Source organism: Crocuta crocuta, unplaced genomic scaffold (assembly GCF_008692635.1).
Source record: "Crocuta crocuta isolate KB4526 unplaced genomic scaffold, BGI_CrCroc_1.0 scaffold130, whole genome shotgun sequence".
NCBI lineage: Eukaryota > Metazoa > Chordata > Mammalia > Carnivora > Hyaenidae > Crocuta > Crocuta crocuta.
This window is the reverse complement of record NW_027527920.1, coordinates 17,884,123-17,900,271: the sequence shown is the minus strand read 5'-3', so window position 1 is coordinate 17,900,271 and position 16,149 is coordinate 17,884,123. Positions and strand designations below refer to the sequence as shown.

The following is a 16,149-nucleotide window of genomic DNA, read 5'->3' as shown; positions in this document are numbered from 1 at the left end:
CTTTTCTAAGTTGACCTCCCTTCACACAGCAAGACCTTGGGGCAGTCCTGTAGGGTGCAAGTTCCAAGGATGGAAATGTAGGTTCCAAAACATTCCTGAGTCAAGGCAGGGCTCTCAGTCTGAGAGCAGAAATGCAGAGTCCTGCCATTTTAGGAACATGCTATTCAGCTCTCACCTCCAACAAAAGCAGCCTATCAAAACAGTTGAACCAGGTGAAAAGAGTCCAACATAATTAGACTTTAATATGTGAGGTCATTATACTCTTCTAAGAAACTAAGAAACCAAAAGATTACTAGAGGCTAATTATACATATTGTTTTAGTTCCTTGTTGTAAGCCCCCTTCTATGACATTAATAAAGTAAATTAATATTTTACTGCAAAAAAAATTATGGATAGTGATATGTAAATAAATTATCATTAGTTCTTACACAACTACTGCATAGTGCTATTACCCAAAAGGTAGGACCATTTTACGCCTATATTTCACTTCTGTATTTAGAAAGAGAATCTGCATGATTTACATAAATGTAACTATCAGTGAAGGTTTAACAATGGAAACGCAATCTAACAGACAGCAATGCAGAAGACATGTATTTTTAATTACCTTTCATTTGAGTGACCTTATTTAAAATATAAAAGGTAATTTTGGAGTTCTTAGTCTCCTAAGGAGATTTTCAAACGTGCTTATAAAAATTGTTAGTGAGATCTTTAAGAAATATCTTCCATGTCCACATCCTGTTGTAATTTCTGCACCATTTTTTCTTCCAACTGTTTTCCTTGGCCTTCAAAAATAAAATAAAAAAAAACTATCAATTCACTGTAACCTTGGAGAACTCATATCAACACTTTATAAAGGATCTTAAATGCTTTAAAATAACATTAGCCATTTCTAAGAAATTTAAGAAGAGTAACTAAAAGAATAATAACTAAACTTAAACAGGTCTTATGATATGTCATGCATAAAATAACCATTCCGTACACATTTGTTTACTTCACCCCCCTAACAACATGCATTTTAAATATGAAAGAATGGAGACCCAGAGACAGATGAAATTGTCCCAGATCATTCAGTAAGCCTAGTAAGTCAAAGAGCTAGGATTTGAACCCTGGCCTTCTGATTCCAAGGTCTCTGTTTTTAACACTGTACTTACCTACCCTCAGAGGGTTACCTAAAAAGTTAGGTAACAACAGTTCATTACTAATGTTTTGGGTGTAGTTCATATCATCTATATGTGGAACAAATATTCCAAGATTTTGCCTATTTTAATAAAATATGGCAGAAAAAATAACCTACTTAATACTTTTACATAGGGGTGCCTGGGTGGCTCAGTTGGTAAAGAACCCTCCTTCAGCACAGGTCATGATCTCACAGTATGTTAGTTCGAGCCCTGCGTCAGACTCTGTGGTGACAGCTCAGAGCCTTGGAGCCTGCTTCAGATTCTGTGTCTCTGCCTCTTTCTACCCTCCCCAGCTCATGCTCTACCTCTCAATAATAAGCATCAGAAAAAATTAACAAAAAAACTTTTACATACATCTATTCAATGTACTATTACAGAATTTGACCTTTATTAATGTTTAGGCATGGAATCATTCACAGGAATTAACTAAGTCTCACAGAATTTCTCTCCCTTTGGGTAATCTGCATTAAGTAAATTGTATAGCAGATAGCATCTGGTGCCACCTGAGTAAAAGGCTGGTTTTCTAGCACCACAAAAGAAACTACACAAACAACTGTCCAAATGAGTGACTACAGGCAAGTTATATAAACACAAAGAGAAAGTTTTAATACAAACAGTAGTTCTCAAACTTTAGTATCAAAATCAGTACCAGAAAGCTAAGGAACAGAAGCTCAGACTTAAAAGGGCTGGGCCTCTGTATTTAGTGCCCCAAGTAATTCCCATACCAACCAAAGTTGGAAAACCACTAATATAAAAACATTATTCTTTAATTAAAATATGAGGCAAAAATCTATGGAAATTATTATTCAAATATTCATAACTAGCTTATGGAATACAGGATTTTTATGAAGGAAGAAATTAAAACTAGGAAATACACTGAAGAAATTACATCTTTATAAACCAAGTCTGTCATTAATGAGATAGTTACATGAAAAAATACCCATAAAAAGTTGACTAATACCCATTTACACAGACCACAACAATCTAGATTTTTAATTTCTCTACTGAAAAAGAACTTTTGTGTAATGCAGCACTTACCTGCAAGAGGGGCCCGGATAAGATGAATGTTTTGCTTGACTTCTTTGATGTCCTGAACTTTCTGTAATTCTTTATTTTTCTTTAATCTAGGACACAACACATCAAAGCCAAAACTGTAGTTACTAAAATTTCTTAAGACATTAATGCATAATTTATAAAAATAAAGTATTTTACCCAGAGACAAGCAATCAGAACTCAAAATTACTTTCTAGTTCCTAATTAGCTTAAGAATCCTCTACTAACAACTGGTTAATTGATTACATCCCTACATACTTTATTCCTAACTAAGTAGGGATTAATATATATTTGCCGAGTGAATGAAGAAATGTGATAGAAGAATTAAACCTCAGACATCAATGTCTATTATACACATACAATGTAAATCTCTCAACTGCTTAAGTGCCTAGATCTTTTCTCCTCATACAGAATATACAGTCTCTGTGCTACCTAATTTTTTAAATCAGTAACTACAAGAACACAAAACACATAAGACATTCATGTGAGACAAATCTGCTGAGAGACTAGTTCTCAAACATTTAGGCTCCCTTTCTGTATCACTTTAACATTTTTTAAAGCCAGAAAGCTGTCGGCACATGTTTTTCTATAACAAACTTAAACAGTAATGAGATCAAAAACAAATGCTCCTGCGACCTCTAGGTGGCTCAGTCTGTTAAGTGTCCTAATCTTGATCTCATCTCAGGTCATGATCTCCCAGTTCCTGGGATCTATCCTGGCATGCAGCTCTGCACCAATAGCATGGAGACTGCTTGGGATTCTTGGTCTCCTTCTCTCTCTACCCCTCCCGCTTTCAAGTGCTCACTCGCTCGCTCTCAAAAAAATCAAAACAACAAATCCGCCCCCTCTCCCACAAATGCCCCTATTCTAAAGAAATAGCCAATTCCACGCCAGGGAAGTACAAGATGAGGCCACATCTTATTAGCCATAAATCAAGAAAACACCCAAAGAAAGATGAGAAAATTCACAATGACATGGCAGCCTGCCTGAAGGAACTCCCATTGGCCAATATGGAGCACTTAGAACATCGAAATAATGACAAAGAATAATAACCCATTGAATACCATATGAATCAATGAACACACAAATATATGAATAAAGGAATACATTTTGAAACTGGAAAAGCTCTTTTATATGAGAAAGGAAACTAATAAAAGTAGAAAAAAATTACTGAATCAGAAACCTCACCATTTGGCACCAATCACAATAGTAACAAATTCAGACAAACTTCTAATGATGCTAACACGAGCAGGTACCAGTTTAAGGAAGGGACTTTTTGCAGAGCATTAATGTATCTCCCCTAAGATATGTACTGATTCAAAAGGAAAAAAAGAATTTTTCAATGGAGTAGAAAAAACTGGCAGACAACCCCTTAACCAAGTGATCAGTCACTTGAAACAACACGTGGCTCCTGCTATGTGTGTCCTTCTTATGTATCATCATTTCTATGTTACTCTGGCCAAAGGTACCTAACCTGAATCCCATCAGGAGGAAAACCTAAGATAAACACAAACTGAGGAATATTCTATGAAATAAATGACCTATGTTCTTCAAAAATGTCAATGTCACTTAAGACAAAGATGAGAAACTGTCCAAATAAAAGGCACTTGAGCAAACAGGACCACTAAATGCAATGCAAGATCTAGGATTTACTGTTACTGTTGGAACTGGTGAAATTTAAATAAGGTCTGTAGGTTATATAACAGTATCATCCAATGTTAATTTCCTGGTAACTATACAATTACATAAGACATGTTTTTATTTTTATATACGTTGAAATATACTCAGGAAGAAGGTATCATGTCTTCAACTTACTATAGAGACAAGAACAGAGTAAATGTGTCAAAATGCTAACAGAATATACAAGAGTTCTTTATACTATTATTGCAAGTTTTCTTAAGTTATGTGAAAAAAAGTAGAAAAAAATTTCTGTATTTCTACTAGCACTAATTTTCCAAGAGTTACTTTATACATATATTCATACCTGTTCATTATAAATTTAGCTTGGCGTTTCTGTTTGATCTCTTCAACTCTCTTCATTGCATCAACTACAAAAAAATTTTAAGAGTTACAAATTTCTGCACATTCAAGCAAAAACTTTAACAATCACTTCTGAAGAAGGTAGGTACTCTTAACTGACATCACTGTTAACTCTTTATCTTTCACAAATATATCTCTAATTTTTATTTTACAAAAGCCTTTATTGCTACTAAACTTTCCTTCTATAGCAATGCTCAAAGTTTACAAAGAACCTGGATTAACGGCAACTAATCTCATTCTTACCTTGTCCTCTCCATTAATAAAAAGCACCCTTCTGGGCATAAATACTACTTTTTCTCTAAATTCCTGGGGTATGGTCTGCACATGGGGAATACTGGTAGAATGAACCAATCTATTTGCCATGTTCCCAACCACTAAAATCCAATTGTTTTAGAAAATGCATAGAAAAGCTGAATCCAACTATGCTCTACAATCTACATCAGTACTAAGACAAACTACACACGTAGTTTTAAATTTTCTGGCAGCCACATTAAAAAGTCAAAAATCTAATAAATTTTGTTTCACCCAACATATCCAAACTACTGTCATTTTAACATAATACAAAAATTACTGAGGAATATACTTATTTTTATATGAAGTCTTCAAAAACGATGTATTTTACATTTACAGCAAATCTCTATTCAGACAAGCCACATTTTAACTGCTCAGTAGCCCCAGTGGATAGCGGCTGCCAGACTGAGCGGATATACTCCCAGTCTAACTTCTTATATTTTGTGGATGTGAAGAATAGCAGGATATTCACATAATCTTAAATTTTTGACAATATACTTTAATTATAAAGGATAAAATACTAACTTTACAGTGAAGAAATCTGTCAGATGTCAACTTAAACAATGATCAAAGTTAACAGAGCCAGTAATAAGACCAATAGACAAGCAAAGTACCTCCTAATAGGACACAACGATAAGAACTCAGCATCCCACCTATGGTATTCCAGCGAAACGTCCATTACCCAAATCTAACTTTGAGGCAGTATCAAACAAAAGTCAATTGCAGCATTTTATAACAAACACTTGATTCGTACTCTTCAAAACCATCAATATCAGGGCACCTAGGTGGCTCAGTTGGTTAAGCATCCAACATTGGCTCAGGTCCTGATCTCACGGTTCGTGGGTTCAAGACCCACATAGGGCTCTGTGCTGACAGCTCAGAGCTTGGAGCCCACTTTGGATTCTCTGTCCTCTTCTCTTTTTGCCCCTTCCCCACTCATTCTCAGTCTCTCAAAAATAAAAAAAATTCTTAAAAACCTGTCAATATCATACAGTATATAAACTCAGGCATGACATGTACTGTTCTTCCACAAGTCTGAGATTAAATGATACTGTATTAATGTTAATTTCTTAATTTTAAAAACTGTTATGGTTATATACAAGAATGTTCTATTTTTCAGGAAATATTCTTCATACTAAACTACTTAGGAATAAAAGCATTTCGGATTCAACTTAAAAACTTCAAAAAACTATAAAAGCAAAAAAAGGAGAATGTTAAACTTAATAATTAACATGTGAAGAATTAAAGATGAAGGGTATCAGAATTCTGCAACTTTTTTGTTCAGTCTAAAATTATGTCCAAATAAAAACATTTAAGTGTAATCTGGGGATCAGCCAACATTGATACCACCTGAGAGCATGGCAGAAATGCACCACAATCTGCATTTTAACAAGATCCCCAAAGGCCTCATGATATCTGTATAAATAATCTAAGACAAAGTCAACTTTAAATCTACGTATGCTGAAGATGTAACTTTTTCTTTAGTTTTCAATAAAAATAAGGCCAAGTACTCAAAAGTATTTCTGTACCTTAAAATTAGTCAGAGGGGAAATAAACAGAAGTGGTGGGTAGGGGCACCGGGATGGCTCAATCAGCTAAGCATCCAACTCTATTTCAGCTCAGGTCCTGATCTCAGAGTCTGTGAGATCAAGCCCTGTTTCAGGCTCTGTGCTGACAGCCTGCTTGGGATTCTGCTTCTCCTCCACAGAAGTGCTTGCTCTCTCTCTCCCCCAAGTAAACTTTTTAAAAAATGTGGCAGATAAATCCAAATAGTAAGGCACTACATTTCCAAATATTCCAGAAGAGTTAAAAAAATTTAATGTAAGAAACACCTGACATTTAAAAAAAATTTTTTTTAAGGTTCATTTTTTTGAGAGCAAGAGACAGTATGAGCGGGGTAAGGGTAGAGAGAGGGAGACCCAGAATCTGAAACAGGCTCTGAGCTGTCACCACAGACCCAACGCGGGGTTCAAACTCACAAAACGTGAGATCATGAACTGAGCCAAAGTTGGACACTTAACTGAACCAACCAGGAGCCCCAGAAAACACCTGACAATAAAAACTGATTCACAATACAGAGACAGGAAGAATAAAATACAAACTTTTCTTTCTAGTATTCTTGTCTTTGAATTTCTCCTGCTGTTTCTGTGGATACTGGAATCTTAAGAAATGTTACTCAGTCCACACCTTTACACAATTCAAAAATATAAGCAATGAATATAAAACTACTGCCAACAGATTAGCTTATAAACCTGATACTGAAATAGAGGGTGTGAGGTATCAACAAATCTTTTAGAAGAATGTATTTTTCAGGAAAACTAACAATTTTTATTGTGTAGTAGGAAATAGTTTTAAGTTTCAAAGTCTACAGAGAAGATTTACTACAAAATGTTTGCTTTTAGAATCTCAAAAAAAAAAAAAGGATAATAAAATCTATGAAGGAAAAAAACCCTCAATAGAACACTGCTGCTTACAAAATTTAGGTACATATAAATGAGTGGGGCAATGACTGGTAACATATGAACCAGTTACTGTGTAACAGGAACAATAAATAGGAGTACTCCGTGAAATGCATCTGAAGGGCAGGGACTCTATGTACCTTCTTCATCTCTGTATGCAAGACTAAGTACTTATTGTTAAAATATATGAAGTCTTAACACAACATATTTCTCAGGAGCGATGTTAGTAACATGAAACCAGCACAGAGGGTCATAGTAACTGAATATCCACAGATGACTAAGATAGTTACCTGTTTCAATATCAAACTAAATCTCCACCAAGGAATGGATACTACCTATAGACTCCGGTCATTTCACAATATATATAAATATCAAATCATTGCACTATACACGTTACATGTCAATTATACCTCAATTTAAAAAAAAATCCCTTTAAATTCTTTAGAAATCCTTCAGTTTAAACCAGTATATTCAACTGCTTTTCAGAAATTAACTCTTCCTCTAATTACAAAACAGAAGGGAAAGACCTTATTTTAAAAAAACAAAATGCCAAGGTTATGTGGAAAGCAATTCCAAAACTGGAGTCTAATTTCTACACACAGTCCAAGAAGATATAGCTCCACTTATACCTAAGTCATGCACTTAGAAATTGTTAGGAAATGCAATTATCACCTTAAGTGCTACACTTTTTAATTTTACAGAAACATTACATTTTATAAGGTATACCAAATATATATAATGTTTTTATCCCTAAACTAAATTATCTAAACTTATAAAGCATATTTGGTTGGGGCACCTGGGTGACTCAGTCAGCTAAGCATCTGACCCTTGAGTTCAGCTCAGCTCATGATCTCATAGTTCATGAGTTCAAGCCCACATCGGGCTCTGTACTGACAGTGCAGAGCCAGCTTGGGATTCTCTGTCCCTCTCTTCTTTGCCCTTTCCACACTCGAGTGCACACATGCATGCACACTCTCAAAATAAATGAATAAAAAAAAAAAAGTGTGTTAAATTTTGTATATACTTTAACTATGCCACACTCACCCCAAAAATGTATTCTCCACCTCTTATGTTTTTCAGATTTTTAGACATTTTCATACCTCTGTGTAGGTACTTCAAATAATATATCTAATAATGACATTACTTTTATAATGGATATATCAGCCAATTCTGAAAAGGATTTGGGACAGCTTATAATAAAAGATGCAAATACAACAAAACCAGTAAAAGAAAGATAAAGAATAAAAGCTAATCAATGAAAAGAAAATATTTAAACAACATAAAACATTAAATTCAAGGTAATATCCCAAACCAGTTTCGAAAATTCCTGGTATTCTTTTGTCACTTACTAGTTTTATTCCATAACTCTCGCTGGTATTTAACAGGTTCATTTCTACGTTTTTCAAATTCAAATGAATTATCCTGTAAGAGAGGGAAAAATAATGGTTTTAAAAGTGATACAAAGGAAGCATTACTTAAAACTTTATTCTCCTTTTCATAAGATTTCCAAGTGTTTAAAACCATAGACACATATTAAGATTTCCCCAGGGTGACCCCAGCAAACCCAAGTTTTCATACTTTTTCTCCTTTACACCACCAGATGTACAAGACAGCCCTACTGAAAAATCTGTATATAAGTGATTTTTAAGAGGACATCAGGTGGATGGTATCAGCCCCACCCTTCAGACGGTTATATAACAATCATGGAGATTACAAAAAAAGTAAAGAAGCCTCCCTAATTTGCAGTTCCTAAATGAGACTCACAGGCAGAAAACTTTCTATGAGGCTGAACCATATGAATTACTACTTTTCAAAGACCAAAATGAGTCAAACATTGAGAATTTCATGGTTCAACCTAAATACCGATCATGTATGTTCATATATCTCAATACTTACATAACTTTGTTATGGCATAAACCTATAAAACTACACATCTTCAAATAAATGTGGTGCTACTCTGCATGACACAATTCTCTCCCAGAAATTCTTCAAGTGCCCTTGAAGTGTAGTTGGTATTTTGACAGTTAACAATACCATTTACCTTTAAAACATGCGAAACAATTTTAGAAAAGCTATAATCTCTTAGAAAAACTATAGGTATGTTTCTTAGTCTTCAAATTTATGTGAGATAGCCACATAGAACAGCATTAACTCTGTATTTATCTATTTCATTTATATACATGTGGCCTATTCAGTCACAATAACCTCAGCAATGACAAGGTAACTGGTCACCAGCAAATGACAGTGACTGGCATCCTTTCTTCACTCATGCAGTTGTCACTTGAATTTGAAGTGTTGTTTATTCTCATTCATACTGGAAATTATTTTTGTGACAATAATTGTGATTTGGCTTTGCATCTTGTCAAAATATATTCTTCCCATTTGTGGAAAATGAATGGTATTAAGGAAGCCAGGAAGAAGCTTTATAGCAACTGCTTAGATACTGCCCTTAAGGAGAGGTGGGAAAGATGAAGTCAAGGAGGCAAGGAACAGTTTAAAGATCTTCCTCCCTCAAAGCTAGCTTGTGCAGCAGCTTTCACCTCCTTTTAGAGGGGTCAAATGTGAACTAGCTTCACCAAGCCCTTATACCAACTCAGTACCAACAACCTGATGACAGGTGACTCGTGTGAAGTTCTCTCACCCGACTACCCACTATTCCTCCTTCTACCAACACTATTAACTAATTTCTCTGTTCTCGAAATCCTGTAAGGAAACCCAGAAACTACTCATCCAAATGAGTCTACTACAAATCTGATCAGAACCCTCAATGCTATTCATGAGTTCTTTAATTAATCGCTTGGCTTCGTCTCAAAATCCTTGAGTAGTAATTTTCAACTTCAATCAATTTAAATGATTTTCCCTTTTGTCTGCAGGATATAAAAAATGGCTTTCTGAGAATAAGGAAAATCATGTTCAAAAACTGAATTAGGAATTTTTTTCCGTTTCAGAATTCTACAGATTTATGGTTTTTAAGATCATGTGGAAATGAGATTATTAATTAGAGCCAAACCCAAATAAATCACTTACCAATCTTATCACAGGAAACCTTGTTATAATTAAATTATATACCATCTCTTACAAAAGTTAAAACTTTGAAAACCGTAAAAATTCTATTGATAGCTAACTATACTCACCACTGTAAGCTCTTTACCAGCTGCTTTACGGAATGCTTTAGTCCACCTAACCTTGCGAGGATTGCGCTTCTTTTTAAAGTTTTTATGACACTTGGATTTACAGAATCTGAACACCTGTAAGACAAGTTAAAATAGTGGTAAGTCAACATTAAAAAATTTTCTATCACAGGATGTTACACCTGCCTAGACAAAATCTACTGCAAAGTCTGAGAAATGACAATGGCTGTCACTCACAATTTCTTCTACTTACAACACCATTTAGAATTATGTAAGACATAAAAGATTTAATATAAATTGAACTATTTTTTGACTAAAATCTATCAAATATCACAAATAATGGCTGAGGGCCCCAAAATTATGGTTAAAAAACTTCCAGTCATTTTTATAGATTATTAGTAAAACCTTACAATCATCTTGAATAAAAACAATAGTTTCAGGGGCGCCTGGGTGGCTTAGTCGGTTAAGCGTCCGACTTTCGCTTAGGTCATGATCTCGCGTCGGGCTCTGTGCTCACTGCCAGCTCAGAGCCTGGAGCCTGTTTCAGAGTCTGTCACTCCCTCTCTCTCTGACTCTCCCCTGCTCATGCTGTCTCGCTCGCTCTCTCTCCTAGAAATAGATAAAACATTTTTAAAAAATTAAAAAAAAAACCNCGGGCTCTGTGCTCACTGCCAGCTCAGAGCCTGAAGCCTGTTTCAGAGTCTGTCACTCCCTCTCTCTCTGACTCTCCCCTGCTCATGCTGTGTCTCTCTCTCTCTCCCCTAGAAATAGATAAAACATTTTTAAAAAATTAAAAAAAAAACAATAGTTTCAAGGAAAAGTCACTTATTTAAATCCCTCCCCACTTAATAATTCTCAAAGATCACTTTCTATATACCTCACTGGGAGTGAAAGTTTCAAACAACTGTGAAGCCCTTTTATTCTTTGCATCCTTTTTGTTAAAAGAAAATAATTTCAAAAAAGCAACTAACACTGTCTACAGATTTGTTTTCTAAAGTATGTATGTATTCACAGTAGGAAAATTCTTCAATACTTTTAATTCTTCACCTTCATCCCAGAAGACATTATCCTTTAAGAGTACTAACTTAAAACTTAATGATGCTTCAAAGTGCCCCTGAAATGGCTAACTGGTACTCATTTTAAGTCTAAAATGCATATTTTGTTACTTTGTAATGTCTTAGAACACATTGCAATTTGTATGTGTATAGGAAATCTGAAGAGGGCACCTGAGTGGCTCAGTCGGTTAAGCGTCGGACTTCAGCTCAGGTCAGGATCTCGCAGTTCGTGGGTTCGAGCCCTGCGTTGGGCTCTGTGCTGACAGCTCAGAGCCTGGAGCCTGCTTCGGATTCTGTGTCCCCCTCTCTCTCTGACCCTCCCCTGCTCACACTGCCTCTTTCTCTCTCAGAAATAAAACATTAAAAAAAAAAAAAAGGAAATCTGAAGAGAAAATGTTCTATTTCAGAGTATATGGATCTTGGCAAAGAAAATTAAGGTGAATCATCACACCTAGAAGATGTGACCCATGAAAAAAAGGTCAAAATGAAGTATACACATTTCAAATTGTGTATATACATCACAGAAGTGTATATCACAAGCCAAAATATTTTTCATGTTATGTACACTTTGTTCTATGGGGAAATTCAAGCAGGTCCCTATAAACATTGAGAACACAATTTTCTTAGAAATAGTCAATACTAGGGTTGCCTGGGTGGCTCAGCCAGTTGGGCGTTTGACTCTTGATTTTGGCTCAGGTCAGGATCCCAGGGTCAGGGCATAGAGCCCCACACTGGGGCTGAGCATGGAGGCTGCTTGGGATTCTCTCTCTCTCTCTCTCTCTCTCTCTCTCTCCCTCCCTCTCTGTCCCTACTCTGTGCTCCCCTGACCCTCCCTCTCACCCCACCACCCAATAAAAGCCAATACAAGTTTCATCTGATCTAGGTCAGTACCTTCTGGAGAGCCCTCTCCTAAGAGACATGGGTCAAAACATGCCTATATTGTTGAATTACTTTCAAAGCAAGTAGAAATCTAAGAATACGAATGGGTCTCCCACCATGAATCAGTAAATTTTGTATTTTCAGTTCAAAGGACTATTATCTTTTAAAGTCAAGGTTCCTACATTTAATATATACTAGATAATTCCTAGACAAGTCCCATTTCTGAGATACATCTAACGAGAGGCTTTAACTTGTCCTGGATCTCCTCAATTCCAAAAAGACCCAATGGAAAGTTATAGAGAAGTCTATTTGAACTCTGTATCTAATAGATGTTAACTGAAAAGCACAATAAAGTACCTGAAGAGACTGCAATCAATGGAGCTATGAAGGGAATTTAATCAACAAATAGGATCTACTATGTGTCTGATATTACCAGGTGCTATGGATACAAGAATAATTAAAACCTTAGGAAGATTAGGCTAGCATTGAAATAAAGTCTCAGGTAACAATGAAGAGAATGAGATAGAGCATAAACAGTGGGATAAAACTATATACAATGATCATATATGTATATATATGTATATGTATATATATTCATATAGAAATAATATAGAAATATAAAAAAGAAGGTGGTTATATCTATGGTGGTGTTGGTAGTGGATGGATTGTTAGGCAAAGATTCATAGGCTCAAGTTTCCCTTTTAAGCTAGTCCTCTATTATCCTCAGTCTTCAACATGCAAACAAATAATCTAATACCTCAGCTTCAAAGTTCTTCAACTCTTTCTTAAATTCCACTGACTGGAGGCACCTGGGTGGCTCAGACGGTTAAGCATCCAACTTTGCCTCAGGTCATGATCTCACAGTTCGTGGGTTCAAGTCCCTCATCAGGCTCTGCTGACAACTCAGAGCCTGGAGTCCACTTCAGATTCTGTGTCTCCCTCACTCTCTGCCCCTACCCCGCTCTCACTCTGTTACTCTCTCTCTCAAAAAAAACATTAAAAAAATATTTATAAAATTCCACTGACTGAATACTTACTAAGCACTCATTAAGGGTGCATATATTTTTTATGTTTGAAAAGTATACAAACATGTGGAATATTAACATTAGTTGTACCCTTAAGAAATTACCTAAGAAGCCTAAGAGGGAGGTCTCTATGAAAAACAGTGTTAAGGGTGTATGGGTGGCTCAGTCAGTTGGGCCTCTGACTTCGGCTCAGATCATGATCTCACTGGTCCTGGGTTTGAGCCCCGTGTCAGGCTCTGAGCTGGATTATCTCAGACCTTGGAGCCTGCTCTGGATTCTGTGTCTCCCTCTCTCTCTGCCCTTACCTGCTCACACCTCTCCTTCTTTCTGTCTCTCAAAAATAAATGAACATTAGGGGCACCTGGGTGGCTCAGTCGGTTAAGCATCTGGCTTTGGCTCAGGTCACGATCTCACAGCTTGGGCCCCGCGTCGGGCTCTGTGCTGACAGTTCAGAGCTTGGAGCCGGTCTTCGGATTCTGTGTCTCCCTCTTTCTGTCCCTCTCCTGCTCACGCTGTCTCTCTCTCTCTCCCCCTCAAAAATAAATAAAACGTTTAAAAAAATTTTTAAAATAAATGAACATTAAAAAGAATAAGGAAAGAAAAACAGTCCCAAAAGTTAAGAAGAAAAAAAAGGCAGAAAGACTGTTAAAAGGCTATAAAAGTAACAGATGCATATTGTGAAACCAGAGTGGGAGGGCAGAAAGAAAACAAAGACCACTAACCTTTGTAGACACAGATAAATAAGACTTGATAACTAGATAAAAAAAAGGTGAAAGGTTCAAAGATGACTCTCACATTTCTAGCAAAACTGTCTAGGCATAAGACAGTGGTATTAAATGAGAAAGCAAACAAAGATTTGAATTAGGCACTCTCAGTAAGTTCACTGTTTGCAACAAACAGGTTTTCCCTATCCAGTGGAAAATTCAGACTAGAGCAAAGAAGATACAGACTTGCACATCATTATCACAGAAAAACGAGATTCCTATCTTTCTTAGTGCTTCAGGGCTTCTGCATCTTATATCCCCAGCCAACTCTGTTCTGGATCCACTGGTCTTCCCTAGAGTAAGCTGGATCCTAGCCAATTCAATACCGTCCTTGCTAGCAATATAGACTTCGTCATCAATATGAACTTCCACTGTGTCTGCCAGATCAACACTCAACTCTACATAGCTCCCATGGTTCGTTGTTCTAATTCCTATACCCACCTGATAAGCCCTGCTGGACAAAAATCATAAAATTATGAAGACCAGATCATCTACAAAGCCATATTGCCCACTGTGAATTAAATGTCAACTTAACAATCATTAGGTTTGTTTCTATAAATTTTTTTATCATGTTCCTGAGAGCAGGTTCAAAATCTTGTATATTATCTTTCAAGTTCCCAAACCTAGCTTAGGTCCCACACTTTCTGCAAGAACCCCTTGCTACAAATTAATGATGTCAATATCTCCCATCTGTAAGAGATACAAGGTGATGAGGCAGGAACTGTAATCCTTAGACTAACAACATCACCTGTTAAAATGTAAAGTCCTAGGGGTGCCTGGGTGGCTCAGCTGGGTGAGCTTCTGACTTCCGCTCAGGTTATGATTGCTAGGTTTGTGAGTTCAAGCCCCGCGCTGGGCTCTGTGCTGACAGCTCAGAGCCTGGAGCCTACTTCAGATTCTGTGTCTTCCTCCCTCTCTGCTCCTCTCCTGCTCCTACTATGTGTCTCTCTCTCTAAAAAATAAATAAGCATTAAAAAAAAAAAATAAAAAAGTCAAGTCCTAGATCCAAATTCTGAGAAAAAAATGTGTTAAACAGAGGAACGAGATTCATTCTGATATATGAAAGCAAATTCATGTATCATTCACAAAGTCTTTCACAACCAGGCCCTTAACTATGTATTTTATGTTTAGAGACGAATCTTTTTATATACAGACTTATACACGTATTTGTAGCCTTACTTCAAGTCTGGATCACCATCTACAAGTCACTCACATCCCTGGAGATTGCTTCGTTGTGCCTTTCTTCAACTGTTCATTCTATTTCCACCTACAATTCTCACTTTTGCACGCAACATCCAAGAATCAGGATAAATGACATCTCCTTTCTGAGCCTTTTCATATACGACCCTCACCAAATCACTGCCAGCAACTTCTTAACACATAACTACTACCATATGCAACATTTCTATCAATCTCTGCTTGTTACGGACACTCTCAGGCCTTATTCATCTCTACGGACATAGACCCTAGCAATGATACCTGACCAGGCATGAATTCAACCAAGTTTACTTAATTCAAGAACTTCACCCACGAACAAAAGTGGCCAAACAGCCCAAACACACCCCCCAAACTACTTCCGGCGCTGGCTAAAGTAACTCGGGGACCTCACCGAGTGAGGTGGCCTGGTGTCCAGCTCGGTTCGGGAAACCAGGAGAGACAAACTTCCCGGTCGGGAGGCCGAGGCCGGAGCTCTCACAAAATCATCCCCTTGTGAGGGCAGCGCGGAAAACCCGAGCTAAACGCCCCAGGCGCAAAGGAGCCGCGCGCGGAAGCGGCGTTCCTCACGTCGCGGGAGCGTCGCAGAACGCGCGCCGGCCTGGGCCGCCTCACCTTGCAATCGTTGCGGACAAACATCATGCCGTGGCCGGGGTAAATGGGCCCCGAACAGAAATAACACTTCTCAATACGCATGTTGAAACCGCGTGAGTTCTCACAGACCAAACGCCGATCTCGAGTGGAAGTGACGCAGCCCCATCACAGGAAGTGATTCTCGTCACTTGAGTACCTGACCCGGAAATAGTGTGCGTGCGCCGGTCCTGTGGGCCCTGGAAAGCGCTCCGAATGTGACAGCGCCTCTCAGCGGCAGCGTGAGCAAAAGCGCTGCCATTTGGCGCAGGCGCAGAGCTGAAAAGTCGGCTTGGCCACCTTCTCTGCGGGGAAGTAGAACGTGCGGGGGCGCCGCCTTAAGAACCTGTTCTCACAGCGCCTCGGTTTCTTCTCTATTATACCCTATTAACGTCAGCATTTACTCATATCTTAAATGATTTGTGCTCT

General features: G+C 37.4%; 1 protein-coding gene across 1 annotated transcript; it reads right to left on the bottom strand.

Annotated features, from left to right (window-relative positions):
• Nucleotides 1–477: 477 nt before the first annotated feature.
• Nucleotides 478–15,857, bottom strand: RSL24D1 (ribosomal L24 domain containing 1). The gene is made up of 6 exons (XM_077748353.1): nucleotides 15,706–15,857; nucleotides 10,156–10,269; nucleotides 8,371–8,443; nucleotides 4,216–4,279; nucleotides 2,217–2,302; nucleotides 478–782 (listed from the first exon to the last, which is right to left on the bottom strand). Exons 1-6 carry the CDS (start codon nucleotides 15,784–15,786, stop codon nucleotides 709–711), a joined length of 492 nt encoding a protein of 163 aa, XP_077604479.1. The 5' UTR covers nucleotides 15,787–15,857; the 3' UTR covers nucleotides 478–708.
• Between the last annotated feature and the right edge of the window lie 292 nt (nucleotides 15,858–16,149).

Coding starts and splice junctions, on each gene's coding strand:
- RSL24D1 (XM_077748353.1), bottom strand. CDS start 15,786: ATGCGTATTGAGAAGTGTTATTTCTGTTCGGGGCCCATTTACCCCGGC. Junction 8,444..10,155: donor CTGGTAAAGAGCTTACAGTG/GTGAGTATAGTT, acceptor CCTCTCTTACAG/GATAATTCATTTGAATTTGA. Junction 783..2,216: donor TATCCGGGCCCCTCTTGCAG/GTAAGTGCTGCA, acceptor TTATTTTTGAAG/GCCAAGGAAAACAGTTGGAA.